Here is a 20,267-nt window from a genome sequence, read left to right as displayed (position 1 = left end):
CTGATAGCCGGAACTGGTGGGCACTGATAGGCGGCATGGATAGGTGGCACTGATGGGTGGCACTAATGGGCACTGATGGGCATTGATGGTGGCACTGATGGGCATTGATGGGCTTTACTGATGGGCATTGATGGGCAGCACTGATAGGCAGCACTAATGAGCAATAAAAGCCAGCACTGACTGACATCACTAATGGGAACTGATTGCTAGCTCTGGTGGACACTGATTGTTGGCACTGGTGGGCACTGATTGCTGGCACTACTGGCGCTCTAATGTAATCAGGGAACTGATCATCAGTGCCTTGATTACATCTCTTACTGCCCCCTGCGAGGAGATGCTGCTGATCGGCTCTCCTCACCCCACTCTCTGTCAGTGTGAGGCGAGGAGCGCCGATTACAGCCATTTCCTTGTTTACATGTGACCGGCTGTGATTGGACACAGCCAATCATATGATTAAAGAGTCGTGTCAGCAGTTGCTGTTTTATTGAAGTAAAAGTTAAAAAAGTAGATTCAAAGGACAAAGATATCATAACACAGATGTTTCAGAGACACACAGGTCCCCTTTCTCAAGATGAAAGACAAATGTGCATAAAAGATGAACACATAAGTATATTCCCACAAATTCAACCCTTTTGTGTGATTGAATATCCCATGCCAGGTCTGGTGTATGGATAAGAGAATTGAAGTACCCTTGATGTCTGATGTCAGAAAAAGAGAAACATGCAACCATGGATGTGCTGTAGGAATATCACTGTTTTGATGTATAGAAAATGTACATTCCCAGAAATGTAAACATAAAAAAGTAATGTAGGAATGTTGTGCCTGCTAATGATTTAAAAGTAAAGCCCCTGAATCAAGATGAAGAGCTGTAATGATAGCCCCTAAATGCACTCTGCAAGATGGAAACAAGTACCTACTGCACATCTTGATGCACTCCAGGACTAGAAGTGCATCGGCAAGGAAACCAGAAGTGGCAAAAAAAAAAACATCAGGCATCATTCTCAAGCCAGTGGGATAAAAGCTCTTAGTGACTGATTGGGTCCATTGCTGGAAACAACATTATACTAATTGGAACTAAAGGTCCACTCAACCAATTAAAAAAGACAAATAATAATAAAAAATCTCCATGCAGACTGGACGTTTACTCCTGGTGCATTGGACTCCAATGTTTAGCTACGAGTAGGGTTCACAGGTGTCCCATCCAGCCCTGCTGCCAGCAGCCTGTCAAAATTTAAGAGAGTCTGACAGCTGCTGTGGCTGGACGAAGCTGGATGGTGCACCGAGCTGTACTTCCTTTTAGGGCAGTATATGCCAAGGGACAAATGCCCAGAAAGCAAGAATTCGGTATTCCGGGCCTTCTTCCCTGGGTGCACATTGTACGTAAAATCTGACAAAAATTGTAATTGCAGGGAACAAATCTAAAAAGTTCCTCACTGTATGAGAATATAACTGGTACTTGCAAGCTGGTCAAATGGCTTTGAACATGAATGGCTGTGCAATGCTGTACTCATTTATATGTTGGTGCCATCGTAAACATGAGTATAGCATGTGGAAGTATACAAAAAAAGTTTAATTTTTTGCGTACTGTTTATGATAGCACCACCATATGCACGAGTACCATGCGCAAAGCCATTCATGTTAATGATAGGATTTACACTGTCCCTGGGTTGCCTTGGCATAGGAAATACGGTTGTAGTTACACTGAGCAGGCTTAGGTGGCCCTAATAAATCAAAAATCCCACTATGACATTCAAAGTATTCCAGAACAATAATGGCTCCTCCTTTGTCAGCTGGTTTAAGGAATCATTTCTTTGGCATTTTTCAATGATGTTAAAGTGTCCTTTTTCTCTGTGACAAGGTTGAAATAGTCGTTTCTATTGTTCGTTAATTGTCCAGTATCACTTCTGATTGAATTGATGTATGTTTCAGTAGTGCCAAAACTCCCTGGAGGAATTCATTTTTTCTTTGTCCTAAACTGTATAACAGTGTTCACATCTGTATATCATTGGCCAGCAAAATGTTGATGGAACTTCAGTTGTCTTTCATATTAAAATATATCAACCTCTAATTGGAATGTGTTTAGATGATAAATCGAACAAAAGGATAAACTTTTCTTTCATAATTTAATTTCACCCATATTCAGTGTCGGACTGGAAAGGATGATTGCTTAGTTAGCTTGTAATTTTTCTTCTAAGCTTTTGAGGAACTCTAGTTTCCCCTTATTTTGGGTTTATGGCCACCACTGCCGGGCTTGTGGTTGGTGTTGTGCCCTGAAATCTGTATAAATAGAACCATCCGTTCCATTTTTTGTTATTGTGTTGCGATACTGTTCTCAGATGTTTTTTATCTCTTTAATAGACAGTTCAAGGGCTATGATCTCATGGTTCAGCTGGAAAAGTTGTACTCTGACTTCTTCGAAAAGCTACCTCGATCCAATTCCCACAGAAAACTTTTTTGCCACCCAGTAGTTGTTCTTTCATTAGGACACTGCAAGGAATTTTCATGGCCCTATACTATTTAGATAAGGTGTATTCATGCAATTCCAAGTCAATATATCTTCTGCAAAGACATTTAAAATCTCTAAGTAAGTCTTCAGTAGTACTGCCAAATGCTGATGCAGGATTAGAGGGAAAAATTGCCTCAATTTACTCGCAATTAAAAAATATACAACTGTATTCTCTCCAATTTGTGCATCTGTGCCCAAGATATTCTCCACAGGGAGAAATATTAGCAGTCATTTGTAGAAATGGACTATGGGATAGTGAGATAATTTTAATCACTCCTAGAGAGGTATGTAAAAATCCAAAGACAGAGATGCTGGTGATGGTCACTATCAGAACAAAACTGGAAAAAATTAATCTCTCACCTGTACCTTTAGCACCTTATGAAAAGGTTGCTTGGCCAACAGTGATACTGTGATAAAGCTATGACAAAAAAGTGAGCACACCAACATTTTCAGATGTAAATGTTTTACTAAGGTCAATGAACATCCCCTTAACTTATGGGTTTACTGTTGAGCTTGAAAAATATGTGCAGCTTCAACATTGTCACAGTTTGTTGACTTCTTTAAAACAATTGCACTTAAAGCAGAACTAAATCCTTCTACTGTTGTCAGCCAGGGAATCTACCATCTTGGCCTCTGTTTGATTTTCAACTGCCATGGTGCTGCACATGTGATCAGGTATGACAATGGGACAGTTACGTTCCCCACACATGCTAGGAATGGAACTATTTTTAAAAACTGGTAAAACGATGGGTTTAGTTCTGCTTTAACTATACTGCAGCTTACTAGTCATTAGATGTGGTGGCTGCAATAGTTTTCTTTTAGGCTTTTTTACATTTGTTGTCACCCGGTGATCTGGCCAGCAACACACCTCCTGTACTAAGGTGGCTGCATCCTACTCTGGATGAAGGAGCATAGAGACACTTTTGGACAACAGCACTGTTAATCTGGGTGGAGAAGAGTGTTATATGTACTAGCAGATTTAGAAACAAATTGAAGCCAAACTCCAGCTCTTTTTTTTCTTTTGAGATAAATGTACATAAATAAAAGCTGGTCTTCATCTCAACCCTCTAACTGCTACATTTCAAGAACAGCTTGTTCTGTTGAAAAACAACAGACTTACTGACTTGATCACCAGGTGAAAACAAAGGAAAGAAAACCTAAAAAAGAAAACTAATGCAACTATTACATCTAAGAACTGGTAAGCTGTGATAAAGTAAATCTTTGCTTTTGGGTTTAATACTTCTTTAAATAGTCCAATGTATACCAATGAACACAGGCATTTTAAAAGATAAATACAAAAGTCTGAATCACAATTATATTATTAATTGATGTGGTAGTGATGGTAGCGGTCGTAGTGGTGACAAAATTGCCATTGGTGATGACCAGGGGCGGCCCGTCCATTAGGGGTGCCCGGGCGCTGCCCCCTCTCCCCTCGCCAGCCACTATATGCAATGGATAGATTCATGCATAGTATGAATCTATCCATGGGCGCCCCCTATTTATGCATCCAGCCCCTTTTGGGTCATCGTGCTCATGAATTACAGCGGCCAGGGGTTTTTTTTAAGCACCTGATTAGAGCCATAGGCTCTAATAGGCTTCAAAATAGGGTGGGCTTGGGACTCTGAGGATGCATCCGGAGCCTACCCAGGTGTGTTGCAACAGCGAGTGAATATTCACTGTTGCAACACTGATCCTCCTCTCGGCCATTCGGGAAGTGGGTCTGATACCCATCACCCAATTGGCTGAAAAAACTGGCGATCCTATTGGATGTCAAGGAGGAGGGGAGGAGACGCACAGTGGAAGCAAGGAGAAGAGCTGCCCGATCCCCACTGCCACTCCATGGTTGCCCAAACCCCGCCGCCGCTCCATGGATGCCCGATCCCCGCTCCAAGGTTGCCCGATCTCCGCCGTCTACATAGGGTAAGTGCCAGTGGACCGAATGGTGGGGGGTTTGAGTTGCCGCGAGGGGGGGTTCAGTTGTTTGCCGCCTCCCCAAACAAAAAACCACCAGCCGCCACTGGTGATGACCATCTGTCTTCTAATGGGGACAAATCTTCTGGTGAAAATTGTCTGATATGGTTTCCCTCCCACTTTCTGTTGTGTCTCCAGGACAGGAAGCAAAGGAAAATCATCCCAACAGAACACAGGGTTAGAGGACAGCACCAAGCCACAAAATGTACAAATTGTGATTATCTGCTTCATATTTAGTTTCCCATTTCTGCCCACCTCTGGCTGTTTAAGGCTAAATTCAGCAAGAGAACTGTAAAGGGGAAAACTGTAAACTGTACAGGGTTTGTTGAGAGACTCAGAAGACTTCATAGTTCAGAAAAAATAAAACCATCTTTATTTTGGCTTGTCTGTACAGATGGAAAGCAGTTCTGCATCTGGAATTGGGAATTCCAGCCAAATGTTTGCCAACATAATCACATAATGTAAGAGGTGGAGATTAACAGTCATTGTCATTCTGAAGTGCCTAGGACAGCATTATGCCTAAATATGCCACTGCTGGCAGTGTTCTAATTTTTAGTTGACAGCTGACATATATAATGTAAGATGCAGAAGTACAAAAGAACCCCGTATACAGGTGTTTTATTTGTCTAAACCAATACAATCAAATATTAATATTATTCAAGCACTTTGAAAAAAAAAAAACAGTTCATTATAGATTCCCTTTAAGAAACTATGTGTGCTGAAAGAAGACACATAATAAAAGAAAGCACTATATCATCAAGGAGCTATAAACATTTCATGCAGATGTATAGTCCATCTATAAATAAACATACATTGAATGCAGGCTAATTACGCTGCTCATTCACACTAGTTGTAGTGGATTTATCATAATACACATTGTAATTGAATATTACTTCACATACAACAGTGTTTTGTGCTGCACATTCCATTGAACTATTACAAGTATAACAGGAATAATAGCACATACAGACATATACAAGTCCATTTTAGGATACAATATTAATAAACGGCAGCATATCCTCTTGTCTGTGCAATTGTACGGGATCCTGTTGCTGTTGAATATAAAACTGCTAATAAATGCCCTTGTTACTATGGGCTCTTCGCAATAAGAATATATTTTTGGGAGCATGGACCTTCTTAAAAAGAGATTATGGACCTCTTGCTGGGAGATGGAGAGATCAGGTTGAATGGTTATCACCTATTAAAGGATGTAAAACATCATGTGAAAATCTTTTTCTTAAGATAATCCTTTTGAAAGTGCCCCTGGCCTGAACTTCCCTTGCTAGGAGTACCACTGCGGTAGATTGTGTCAGTTATTTTGCAAAAAAAATACCAGCCTTATCTGTAGAGACAAAACATGAAAGCCTTTGCTAGCAGTATATAGGAGAATATCATAGGAAGAATTTTGGCTCATAAATCAGTTTCTGCATAGGCTCATTAAAGCTGATCTCCAGGCAAGCAGCTAAATACAGTTGAAATATATGTATAGAATCTAATTAGCTGGCAAAGAATATGTAAATATGTGCAGCCAGTTATGTGAACCATTCATTCCTGCCAGGCAGCAGAGACAGATTATAGACATCCTCTGCAGCACAGAGTGGTCAAAATCAGAGGTCAACGTGAACTCCAAACCCAAAATGGGAAAACAAAAGAGCAGCAGCATATTGATGAGTGATCCATCTGTTCACACTCTTCTCTCCTCCTGTCAGCATGTTCCTGTGTGCTGATATAGAGCATCATTACGTGCTGGTCTTACTACTTCTGTGTCCTGCTGTGTAGTGATTTCTGTAGATTGAAATCAAGACAGATTTAGGTACTTTCATTAGCTGCATTTAAAAATACATTTCTTAAATAAATTAATGACTTAAATAAATAGTTCATTATATTCCTGCTTACAATTCTGTGTTAAAGTTTTACTAAATCCACAACAGTAAAATCAGTCTGTATATGCAGTGAAGCATGCTTGTTCTACTCACTGTAGAACCTAAGGGATTAATCCTCTGCATTGTGTAAAAATCCTGCGTGGTCCTGTCTCCTCTGATCCTCCTATTCTTTAACTGACTCCAACCCATCTCCTGATAGAACACAGCATTAGGAGTCAAGCTGCACATGCTCAGTTTAGTGTGTAGTGCTAGAAAGTTTTTTTTTTTTTTCTTGGAAGAGTGCATGTGATCAGCACAGGGCCAATCAGCACTGTCCAAACAGAGGATCAGAGGATCAGGGTAGAATGAAAACTTCTCCTACCAGCTTTAACCAGACTCTGATAGAAGTCACAAGACTACTATATACTGCTGATGAAAAAAGGTATTTAGCCATTTATATTTACTAAATAATTGTATTACCATGTTCTGTGTACTGTGGGAGACCAGATATAGTGAATGGGTTTAGTAACACTTTAACTCTCAATTGCCATTAGTCACAGTACTGTATTTATCTGCGCTAAATAAAAGGTACAGTCCATGATTGAAGAGAAGAATGAAATGTGACTTTTAATGTATAGACCAAAAAATAAATATTTACTTACAGATATAGTATCATTACAAGTTTTACATTGTGTTGCTGTACTTGCAATAAGTTCAAAAAAATACTGCAATATAATTATTGAGGAAAGGTACTAGATGAGTATTATTTTGTTTTGGAGGAAATAAAAATGACAGCAGGAATCTGCTAAGGATAAATAAGGGTAGGTGGACACAAATGAACAGGGTTTACCAGCTTTGTGTGTTAACATAGTGTTATCAAAAAGAATAATTTACAGTTGTAAAGAGCCAAGAGAGCCTGCAACAGTAAAAGATATTCATCAGCCCTTTGTGGCCAGTAGCAGAGTTGCGAATGGACCAAGAACTCCTTGTGGCTCCTGGGCAACACTTTTGTATTACCATGGCAATGCATTTTGGGGAAATCATCCCCTTTATCAGACCAAAAACTTGAAATCACTCACCAGTGAGTGCAGGATGCTCCATGTTCCACCAACCAAAGAGAGCTGTTGGATGTCACCTACTGCTGCAGGCTCTCCATAGGCACATGGGCATCTGGCTGTTTTCAAGTGTAATTTATTATTTTTTAATAAAATGGTTCATATTAATGGAAAAAGGTTGGTTTGCCCTGTTCATTGTTTAACATGTGTGCATTGATTAGTCAACCTTGATTAACCTTTCTATACTATTTTGTACCATATGTCATTCTCATCCACTACAATGGTGAGTTTCAATTTGTATGGTGCCCTGGTAAGTGCCAAAGTCAAAACCAGGAAAACGGATAACCTTTTTAATCCTAGAATTCTTCTTAGCTGAATATTAGTCACAACTAACTCTAACACAAGAGAACTCAAGCTTGTTATCCTTAGCACTCTAAATTCATCTAAAAAAAAACTATTAAATGAACATATTTTTAAGGAAAAAATGTGCATTTATTATTTTTTCACAGGAGCCCAGAAAGCATTGCACCCACAATCAGTGGGTCATGGGTGCACTGTCAGGGTCCTGCTGACTCTTCCTTTAGCTCCCTGTCTGCACTCAGGTACAGACTTTCAGTTACAAAGCTGGGAGTGGGGTGTGGTTTAAGGATGAGAGGGTCCCATTTGCACCATGTTGCATATTATACCCTAAATATGGGTTTAAAATGTAACATGGCACAAAAGGTGGAGTTAGCCTTTAATGTTCATCTAAAGGTTATATTTAGGGAAAGAATTACACATATTTGTAATATGGAGAGCTCACACCTCGGGGTTTTCATTTACAAGCAATGTTGTTCCATCTTCTCTTGAAGAAGCTACCATTCCATCATGACACTAAGCTTGGCCATGGTTCTTGCATGTTCATGGGACTTACCAACATTTGCTTCATATCAGGTCAGCATCGCAGCACACTTTCTTCTATACTTATGTTCCAGGATACACTGAACTTTCCAGGGCTCTCTATTTATCACCCAATATTTCTTACTTCTTTAATGGCAGTTTAATAATTTGGAGCTCTCATCTCAGGGTACTACACTGTATTAATGTAGTCTGTAACTGTACTATTGTGGTCTGTAATTTTACTTTCTAACATTAGAGTCTATCAATCAGATAATATCCACATTAAATCTATTTACCTAACTCAGAGCTTCTGGTGTGCTTCCCAGTTATAAGCCTGGCTTTGACTTTAAATTTCTTCTTGTAATATAACCACCTATCCTCAGGGGCCCTGCCTTATATACCAGGCTCCACCAGCTGCTCATGTGACATAACCAATCTGTATGGACTCTTCTATCTTCTGTAATGTTTCTCCTATACAAACTTTTATTTTCTAGTTATAATCTGCTCACATTATTATTATTATTATTATATATTATATACATATTTTTACTCATATTCTGATGAGGATCAGTAACATTGGATAAATTGCTACAGACATAACTAATGTGTATAAAGATTATGTAAAAATAATTTTGGGTTACCTAATGCTTTTGGAAGAATGCCTAGAACACATCCCCTTCTTGCCAAATTAAGGGCTAGCTTTCCACTAAAAGTCATTGGGGCATTTTAACTTTCCAAGGCCATTAACCACATCTCCAATTGTCATACCTCCTACTGCAAAGATAACTATTTTTCAGCATCCCTCATGAATTAATCTGACACCTTCCACTGTCAAAGTGATTGTAAATGATCACCTTGTAAAACAATCCATTCAGTTTAAAATAGAAATGAAAGGCAGAACATTTTTGTATAGATATAAAAAAATATTTTAAAAAAGTGCAGAGTCTGTGAAGTGATTAGGAAAATGTTCATAGGTGATAATAAGCTGGATCTCAGTGTGCACCTTCCACCGGTCAGTTGGACTTCACCTTGTGTTAACACTCTCCCCCCAGGTGGTCAAACTCACCAGAGCTGCAAATCAAATAAGCCTCCAAGAGAAGAAATCTCCTAATCACATCGCTATCAGCACCACTCCAGGGGGTTCACGGGGGGTCACAACTCCATTGATTGACTGTTTTATCTTGTACGTATATTGGTTGAGGGGGATCTTGTGAGATGTAAGGGGTTTCTTTGAATAAATGGAATTACGCTATGTGCGCTTCTTCTTCTTTGTCATCTATTTATTTGGAGTTGTGACCCCACGTGAACCCCCTGGAGTGGTGCTGATAGCGATGTGATTAGGAGATTTCTTCTCTTGGAGGCTAATTTGATTTGCAGCTCTGGTGAGTTTGACCCCCTGGGGGGAGAGTGTTAACACAAGGTGAAGTCCAACTGACCGGTGGAAGGTGCACACTGAGATCCAGCTTATTATCACCTATCAACATTTTCCTAATCACTTCACAGACTCTGCACTACTTTTTTTAAAGACTTTCGTGTGAAGTTGGCCGCATGACCTATATCTCTTGCTCAACAATAGCGCTGTTTATAGTGTGTATTTACATGTACTGTTATATATATACTATTCTTTTATATTGTCAATATATTTTTTAAACGGCGGCTGTTGTAATTTTTTGGTCACTTAGTGTATAGATTGAGTGGCATACCTCCTTTTATTATCTAGTTCAGCTCTCATTGTTTCTGACGCCAACCTGTCCTTCAGGCACTGAGTGGTGTGCTGCAGGCCCGAGCAAATGCCTTTTTAATATAAAAAAATATATAAATACCTGTTTTTCCTTTTTTATAAATGATCACATTCCTTCTGACCAAGAGCTGGGGGAGGAGAAGCAGCAGCACACTGAGCTTCTCAGTGTGGTCAGTTTTTAATAGGAAAGCAAGGGGACTGGCATGAACACCAGGGATTTCACACAAAGGAATACAAAGAAAACAGGATACATTCTTATACATGTACATGGTACAGCAGCAACATATCAGGAATATTAAGTGTTGGGGTAACAAACACTTTAAGCTGCCCATTCATGGGTCACTTTTTTTATTTAGCCAGCCTGAACATAAAAAACTAACCTGATTCCCCCATACATACATTTGGTGTGGATGGGGAAATCCTCCCTGCCTTTGTATTCTGATAGTGGAGAGACTCTTCTGCCTCCCCACTGTCAAAATACACTTATCAGCCCTGCAGCCTATTGATTGCAACGCTGATCAAACTGAAATTTTCCAGCAGCACCATTTGTGAAGAGTCAATCACTAGATTGCCTTTTCATGAATGGGAATGGCCATACATGGATCAAAAATTTGACTGGTTCCTTCTGAACTGGCCAAATTTAAATCCATGTATGGCAAGTTTTACAATCCAAAATGAAACAGGTGTCCTTTAGCACTGATGATTCAGGTAGGTAAGGTAAGGTAAGTAAGTTAGGTAAATATGATGCCGCAGTTTAATTCAGTGTAGGGGATACGGTTAGCATTTACAATTGATTCGTTTTAGTGTCAAGTTCTAGTGTTTTAAGAGTTAGGGTAATGTTAGAAAAATTGTTTTAGGGGTTAAAGCTGAAATCCAGAGAAAGAGATAAATATAAGTATGCATGTGTGTTTGTGTGTTTGTTTGGTTGTTACCTGTCAGAGGATTTGCATGTCTGTCTATCCAGTTCTGAGATTTAATCAACTCTACTAGACAGCTAAGCTTGAGTTTACCTTTTTATTGTACTGCAGGTACTACAGTTTCAACACTATATAGAATGGTCACAAATTCAAAAATGTTTTTCTCCTGATAGTTTTGTAGAATAAATAGTTGACACTAGAATAAGTGACACTAAACTATGGCTTATAAAAAAAAAAAAAATAATTATATTCAAGTATGTATGCTTAATCCCCCAAAAAGATTTCCTATTGTTCTCAACCTTCTCCAAATTTCCTTTTTTTTTTCTTTTGGTACTGTGATCTGACTTCCTGTTGAAGGGTGGCTATGTTCAGTCTCCATGGTCCTACTGTATGTAGGAGCATAGCCACCCTCTTTTGCTTGTTCCCGAAATGGGCTAGGGTCTATGAACCATGGACTATGACCACAACTAACATGTACTGCTTGTTCCAAATTATTGGAAGTGGGGGGAGAGGCTCAGAAGCTCACAAGAGCTGTAAGAAAAAATGAATGAAAAATAGAATACAGGCACAGTAAGTATTGGATGTGTATGGATCATTATATAAACTATTTGAATATTTTGAAATCCATGGCTGTGACTGATCACTGATCACTGTTTTCATTTTTCAGCCTTTGAACGAGGACACTGCTATGAACCTTATATTCAGAATGGCAACTTTACAACAACAGATCTAACTTACAGCATGGGGACTGTGGTAGAGTTTACATGTGACCCTGGGCACTCTCTGGAACAAGGACCATCCATTATAGAGTGTATCAATATGAAGGATCCTTACTGGAATGATACAGAACCTCTCTGCAGAGGTAAGAAAGTTATTTTATTTCTACAATTCAATTGCAAGTGTTGTAAGCTTAGATATTTTAGTAAAACCACAATTCGGGTTAAGACATTGGTGGCCAAAGGTAAGGGCTAGTTTGAAGGATAGAGAACAAATGGACTTTAACGGCACATATAAAATATTATAACAAATTTTAATAGTTCACATATATTATATACAAATTCACATTAAGTGATACAGATTAGTTAGAAACGACGGCCCATATTAATACACATAGGCAGCTGTGGGCATCTTTTTGCAGCAGCGATGTAAGTATTAAACAGCATATTTGCATTAGCGTTTATCTCAAGCAATTTTTAAGATTCAGCCAACATGCATACTTTGTACATGTTTAGCTAACCGATGCACCCCCAAGTTACAATCTGCATTCCCAAGTTGCCGTTCGATTTAGGGGGTTGTGCCAGGTCCTTGTGGTCTTTCCCTCCTATCCATCAGGAAAGGTACTGGGTTGGCTAGCAGCAGTGCTCTGTCGGCAGGGTGAAGTCAAGATTTTGTTGAACTTCAAGTGTGGTGAGTTCACACTGTATGCATATACAATCACGCATTGATACATTATTTATGATGATTGTATATTTTGTATATAATTGTAAATGATTTCTCTAATTAAACAGAAGCTCCTGAAGAAGCGATAATCTGAAAATCGCGGAACATGTTTAACAAAAAGTGTTTTTAAAATCTTCAGGACCTATGAACACCCTATCAACGTATGCCACACCCTAGTGGAGGTTTCTCTGACTTGGTTATCAATACCTCACAGGAAGTATACTATTGGCATCCATCTTTTGGATTGATCAATGGGTCCTTCTTTTCTTGTATTTTCTAACTAATCTGTATCACTTAATGTGCATTTGTATATAATATATGTGAACTATTAAAATTTGTTATAATATTTTATATGTGCCGTTAAAGTCCATTTGTTCTCTATCCTTCAAATTATTATTATTAGGATGTGGCACTTTTTTATCTAGGGTGTTCTGATTGCCACCCCAGGGCCCAGCAATCAATCTCTTTTCCAAAGGTAAGGCCTATTACTTTATTGTTTCTTCTAATCAAATGTATCCCTGGAATGTATGTTACATCTTCTGACATTTTAATTTAGTTAAAGTTAACCAATTACAAATCTGGGCATTCCAAACTGAGCATATGTATAATCCAGAAACATTTGCAGCTGAAGTTGTATGAGAATCTCATATTCCAGTATGCCCACCCCTCCCAACACCCGTGGTTTCAGTTTGTCCTTTACTCTCTGCTGCCTCAATAAGGAAGTTCAGCTTTTAACGAATAAAATATTGAAAATTACATTTGAAATTACATATGATATAGCTTAAATGAGATTTTAGTGATTGAGTTTACATACACTTTAATATTTTGACTGTATATCTTGCATTATCATATAATCAGTTTGAAATGCCCAGATCTGTGACAGATTTCCCCTAATAAAGTGTTTCTAAGACCCCTTTCACACTGTTATAGCGACTCTTTGCCCCCCCCCCCTAGAAGTGGTTAAAAAGAGGTTAAAAGTGCCCACTTAGCGCTGCTTTTAAAGCGCCTTTAAGGCGCTTAGAAAGCGGCACCCATTCATTTTAATGGGCAGAGGTGGTTTAGGAGCAGTTTATACACCACTCCTCCACTGCCCCCTCCACCTCCAGTAAAGGTCACCTCTCACAGCCCTAAGGTCTCCTTCACACGGGGCTTTTTAATCTGTACCCTGTGGTTTCCCCCTATAAGCAGTTCCCTTTATGTCTGCATGGACACAGCTGCTGTGTCCCAATATAACATCCATGTGAGTGTGGGTGCATGTCCCTGAACTCACCCCGGGTGCTTCAGGGCTGTACACCCTCACCAATGTCACATTGGGAGCAGCGGCTGTGTCTGTACAGCCCCTCTGTCCCAATAGATAACAATGGGACTGCCGGCACAGAGATGCATGGAACACCTTTACACCCATGTGTTGGTAAAACATTACCCTGCATGGGGTACAGATGTAGTCGCCCCATGTTGAATCTCCCAGTTCATCCCTGTATAGAACCCATTCCCTTCCAGCTTCCTGTAAAATAAAGTTTTTCACCCAGCTAATTCTTTCTTCTAGAAGAAATAGCTGAGCCACATACACTAGTTCACACTGTAAAGTCTTACTGTACTTAGAGCTTTATCTCGCTCCCCCGTTGTTCTGCTGTGTGGAAAGCCTTTTCTTTCTGATGCCATAGCAGAATGCAGCAGTACAGACTAGAGGGGAAAAGAGAGCAGCGCGCCTGCAGAATGCTCAGCCTGTTTATGCCTGCTGCCTGTTGGTGTGCAAAACTTGAGCAGGAGGAGGGTGATGTCAGATCACTCCACCTCTCCTGCTCCTGCCTGCTGAAGTCAATCATATGCAGACTGCACTTTGCAAAACGAGGCAGTCGAAAGAAACGCTGGCCATTTCCACACCTGCTCGATTGAGGCACCACCCCTTCACTTTCCCCACCTGCTCCACTGCCCACCCCCTCCTCTATTGTTATGGGGTAGGAATATGCAGGACAGGGAGGCTTCTGTGTGTGCTGCTGGGAGAGCAGTGCTGTCACTTGGCATGGAGACACAGGAACCAAGCTCCAGTGTTTACAAGTGACAGCAGTGAGCAGCAAGCACAGGGCCGGCACTGGAAGTGAGGGTACGGTGTTCTGCCACGTTTCGGCAGAAAAAAAGCCCTGCATATACATATTACTTCTGCTGCTTTTGTTTTGATAAATACAATGTGGTATAAACTGTAATTTCTCTTTATATAAGCCCATAATGTTTCATTGTTATGGCTGTACATTGTCTGATTACTTTCTCCTAAATTCTTCTAGCAATGTGTGGTGGGGAGCTCTCCACCCCAGCTGGAGTTATCCTCTCACCAAACTGGCCTGATTTGTACACAGAGGGCGAAGACTGTATATGGAGAATCCATGTGGGAGATGATCGAAGAATATTTCTTGATATACAGCTGTGAGTATTGCTAAGACAAATTTTGGGGAAATTTAAGTATTCAGTTCATATTCTTTATTTAAATATCATAACTGAATAACAGGGATTTTTTTTAATTCTTTATTAATTGTTTTTTAAAAGTAGGGTCATACAGTAATATGCAATGTCAATATATTCAATGACAAAGAAACAACATTGAACCACCCATGTACATACTAAACCAGTAAAAGTAAAACCAAGATGTGGACATTACTGTAGCGTTAAAGTAGAAGTTCACCCTATTACTAAGATTTCTAAATCTACTGGCATCAACAATCTAAAACTAACCTATCTAGCCTTGTAAAGAAGAAATCACTATACATACCTTTTCTGAAGTCGCTCCGGTCCGGTCCCACATTGGGCTGTCAGTGGTGGCTTTTCTGTGGAGGCGGTTGCAGAGGAGGCAGCCAACAATGGAAGCCTCATAGTAAGTCTATGGGCGATGTCACTTCCTAGGCATTTCACAGTCGTTGTTGGCTGTCTCCTCTGCAGAGCTTCCACCGCTGGAGACTGGACTGGAGCAGCATCAGAACAGGTATGTATAGCAATTTGTTTAGTCTTATATTTAGTCTTATATTGTTGATGCCAGTAGATTTAGAGATTTTAGTTTTAGGGTGAACTTCCAATTTAAATAGAGTCTGTTAGGTTAACAGACTATACAATGGTAAGAATGGTCAGATTGTTCAAGAGATTTTTGAACCTACAGTGATCAAGGCCAACTCTGACTGCATAGATCTGGATGACTGCATAAAAAATGGAATAGAAACAAAAAAATCTAATCAAAATCAAAAACATGAGAAAAAAAGGAGGGGGGAGGTTAGTATATGGGAGGGGAGGGATTGTGAAGACCTGTGGGGTGCTGTGCAGAGCTAGTAAAAGGTCCAGATTTTTGTAGCCTTTATTTAAGTCTCATGCATTAGGGCATGGTACTCCATAAAATTAAACGTGGTCCAAAAGAACCAGGTTTTGCAAACTCTTCCCTATTTGGAATTAGCTGCTGCCATCAATTCCTCCATAAATTAGATGTCATTAACCTTGGACAACCATAGGCTAGTTGGTGAAGGTTAAGTTTATTTCCAGTAAATTGGTATACAGGATTTGGCTGCCTTTAGCAAATGTATATAAACCGATTGTTTGTAGTGCTTTATTGATACTGGGATCTGATGGAGAAGAAGCACCGCCAGATAGTCCGGCATCTGGACATCTTTTAGCTTGAGAATGATCTGCACAACCTATTTCTCATAGCCTCTTTTTGACATTTCCAACACAATGGGAAGCGTTGAGAAAAAAATCTTATGTAATCTCTTGGGGACTTTATACCACCTTGCTAGTATCTAATAGCCCATTTCCTGTAAGGCGCAGGAAATAGACACTCTGTGGGTCAACTTCATAATCTTATACTTTTGTTGAACTGCGAATGTGACATGAAAGTCTTTTTCTATTGTTCTATATATTTGGTGTAGAAAACATTAGGTGGATGGAATAGAATTCAATAAGATTGGATAGGCTTTGTCAGGGTGGTTCTGGCTCCAAACACAGTGCCTCAAATGAAAGGGTCGAGATTTGTTCCATAGTTGAGAGAGAAAATTACGCAAATGCATTCCTCATACCTCCAACAGTTTTTTCAGTTTACCGTCTGGGGACCCTGATGTAAGGTGATGTAAGGGGGGCTCTCTGGGACCCTGATGTAAGTGGGGGGCTCTCTGGGGATATATATACACCCACACGTATATTACTGTATATACATGTGTATGCCCGCCCAAGCGTATGACTTTCTTTACTACCCTGCTATAAGCTCTAGCCCCAGATCTTTTGTAGACCTAGCAACGCCCCTATCCATGACTCCTATATAATATAGGAGTTATGGAAGTGTATTCATAAGTATGCTATTCCGCCTAAACCACAAGAGACGGATTGATGACCACTTGTCGAATCTTGGTTAAAAATGAGGCAAAGTTAGTTGAAAAAAAAAATTTGGAGGAAGTGAGATAACTATCTAAATATTTTATGTGTGTCTGAGGACATTTAAACAGAAAGTGGGCTTTAAGGTTTTGCAGAGTTACCTGATCTACATTGATGTTCAAAGCCACCAATTTCTGGAGGTTTATTTTGAAATTTGAGAGAACATTATAAATATGAAATTCTGTGAGAAGGTTAGGCAGGGAGATTAGCAGTTGGGTTACAAATAAAAGCAGATCATCCACATATCCTGCCAGTTTATGTTCTCCAAGATTAGTTGCAATTCGGCTAATGTTGGGATTAGCTGTAATCTGGCACAATAGTGGCTCAAGGGTCAATATAAAGGTGAGGGGAGACAATGGGCAGCCCTGCCTGGTTCCATTGTTAAGTATGAACGTGTCTAATAGCGTGTCATTGGTTTTGATATTCGCTGCAGGTTGGGAATATATGGTGTCTATCAATGTTAGGAGTTTTTGTGCAAAGCCTATATACTGCAACACTACCTTCATAAAGGACTAGTCCACTCAGTGAAAGGCTTTTTCAGCATCTGTGGCTAAAAGAGTCTATTTTGGGATTGCTTAACAGTGCAGCCGATGGATGACATTTAGGGCCTATGTCGTATTGTCATTCACCTCTCTTTGTGGGACAAAACCTACTTGATCCTGATGGATAATTGTATGTATAAAAGGGAGGAGTCTAGTGGCCAATATTTTACTGAACAGTTTGAAATCTACGTTTAGTAGAGAGAGGTTGTCAACAAAGACATCAGCTCAGGTGAAAAGTCAGCACCACAATATATAAACAGAAAAAAATAGAAAAAGAATTGGGACTGAAATCTCCTCTCAGAATAATACTTCATACACAATCATAAATTTAAAAAGTAAATTTTATTGTATAATTCATAAAAAATATGTTTAATATTAAGAGTAGACACCCTTTAAAAAACTTGACAATTCTTAACAACTCATTATAATGTCAAGATCCCCTGAAGATAGTAATTCCTCCCCCAGGAAGTGTATATATGACACTCATAAATTATTGAGATCACCCTGTGTTTACACAGAGCACTTAGTTTGTCATATCAGGGAGAAAAAACACACAACCTTACACATTTCGCCTTGTTGGCTTCTTCAGGGTCTATGGAGGGGGGATGGTGGAATGAAGTTGTGAAAAAGAAATATAGATACACATAACAGACATCCAGCATATATACATATTGGTTTGTATCATAGTTTACAATTCATATACATGTAGCTGTAGTTACTTACAGTGAGTACACATTAATCTTAGGAGGGCCAAAAAAGGCATTTCACGTTTCTCCCAGAGCAGTCAGACACAATATGGGCACACAATTGTGCCTACCAGAAGGACCCACAAGCCAAAAGGAGCCCCACCTGGGGGCCACAGACTCGGTCTAAAGCATAGGGATAGGCATCTCAGGTTATTGAGTCCCAGTATAGGATTTTTGCAATTATGTTTCTATGTGCTAAATGTCAAACTTTTATGACAATTTGATCAAGCTCTCCCACTGTAGCTTTCTTTCATCAACAATCATTTGCCTGTCTAGAAAGTTGCATTGCCCTTCCCTTTCAATGGATATTTTTCAAATCTTTGTTAAATCATCCCATACAATCTCCTCATCTATAGCCAGCTGGCTATTTTGCTGGGTCAATCTCCATTGACAGCAGTTGGTTAGTCACCCTTATTTCAATGGTTATGTACTGCAGCCATTTGTAATGTGCATTTGTTCTCAGCCCAGGGAAAAACTAATGAGATTTCTTCATCTCAGCCTGTAGTGTTACCATCCATGCCCCAAAATCTCATAAGTTTCCACAATAATTATTTTTTAATTTCACTTACCAGCAGACATTTTAAATACTGCCTCTGGCTCAAGATAGCGTGGAAAGAAGAGGAACCTTACTTAGTAGTTTAACTACTATTTCTAATTTATAATAATAAATGACTGTATTTATGAATCACATGGTCAAAACTTTAGATTATAAAAGCCGGACTACAAATAATTTTAAAAGTTACTTATGGTAAACATATACACATGTCAAATAGGGAAAACTAACACTTAAAAAATTCCACGATATTGAGTACTTATCAGGTTTGATTCAACAATGGAGTAGAAAATTTTGCAAAGTAAAATGACTGTTCACTCAGCTTAGTGGATAAGGTGAAATGACTGTGTTCGCAACAGTCATCCAATCATATGCAAGCAAAAGCTTTTTTTTTTTAATTTTCATTGCATATGGTCGGAGGTACAGAGTGAACATAGCTTCACTGTTTGAAAGCACACAATCAATTTTCAGAGTGAATATTCTTCTCTGTTTTTGCAGTGATTACTACTGCAGCAATAGTCAAATGGGAGATTTGGAACTATACATTTTGTACTAATGTGGTGCTCATTATTTATTGACTTATATCCTATAGTGATAGGAGAGGTGAAAACCTTACTGGTAGCAATTACTTTACGGTGCCATAATATTTTATTTTTATGTCAGTGAAAGCATTTATTTAGGAGTTACAGAATTTCAAGGTAGTCAGTAATTAAACAATAATACAGAAGGTTACCTTGGTCATATTTAAATGAGAATAAACTGGTAAACATATACATCATCATTCTCAATAACTTCAATAGCGATATATATTCATGAGCCTATTGATACATAGTGAGAACACACCTGAGTCCAGTGCAACCATTAGGAGCTACAAATTCATATTTATAACCAGATCCAAGGGGCTTAAACCTGGGATTTCTAACCACTTGGCCAATACCTTCCCACACCTTGCCAGACAGCACCTGTGTTGATATATATAGCATTCAATTCTTAATATATCACCCACTACCTTATCCAACCTATAAGTTTAGGGCGCTCTGTAGATACACACATATACTGTGCTCCCTGCTTAGTAATGCACAAATAACAGCCGTCTTAACTGATCCGACTTTGAAAAAAGGTTCCTGCACTACTTTGGTCCAACTTGGGTGCAATTTCTGCCATTGATTTGAATGGAAATCGCATCCAAGTTGGATCATTATCTTAACTGATCCGATTTGTGGCATGCGATTTGTGTTCTGAGATCAAGTGTATGCAATGTTAGCAATGTAAAATCCCCTAAAAAAATGGCGTGGGGCCCCCCCAAATCCATACCAGACCCTTCGGCAGGTCAGGAAAGGGGGAGACGAGCGAGCACCCCCCATCCTGAAGTATACCAGGCCACATGCCCTCAACATGGGCGAGGTGGGTGCCCCAAAGCACCTTGTCCTTATGTTGATGGGGACAAGGGCCTCTTCCCGACAACCCAGGCCGATGGTTTGGGGGTCTGCGGGCAGGGGCTTATCAGAATCTGGAAGCCCCTTTTAAGAAAGGGGGGCCCTGGGTCCCCGCCCTGCCATTGCAGCCCTACCCATTTACCAAAAAAAAAAAAAAAAAACATATCTTGTTTTTTGTAACACTGCTTTTTTTTTGGTGGATGGATAGGGGTACAATG

General features: G+C 39.5%; 1 protein-coding gene across 1 annotated transcript in view; it reads left to right on the top strand.

Annotated features, from left to right (window-relative positions):
- The window catches only part of SEZ6L (seizure related 6 homolog like), a 678,351-nt gene that overhangs the window by 547,193 nt on the left and 110,891 nt on the right, over positions 1–20,267 (top strand). Inside the window, exons 8-9 of the mRNA XM_073629414.1 lie at positions 11,599–11,793; positions 14,654–14,792. Coding sequence (XP_073485515.1) covers positions 11,599–11,793; positions 14,654–14,792 — 334 coding nt within the window. The remainder of the gene's footprint in view (positions 1–11,598; positions 11,794–14,653; positions 14,793–20,267) is intronic.

Source organism: Aquarana catesbeiana, linkage group LG01 (genome assembly GCF_042186555.1).
Source record: "Aquarana catesbeiana isolate 2022-GZ linkage group LG01, ASM4218655v1, whole genome shotgun sequence".
NCBI lineage: Eukaryota > Metazoa > Chordata > Amphibia > Anura > Ranidae > Aquarana > Aquarana catesbeiana.
Note: the sequence above shows the minus strand (reverse complement) of the source record. Positions and strands in the feature narration are given on the sequence as shown.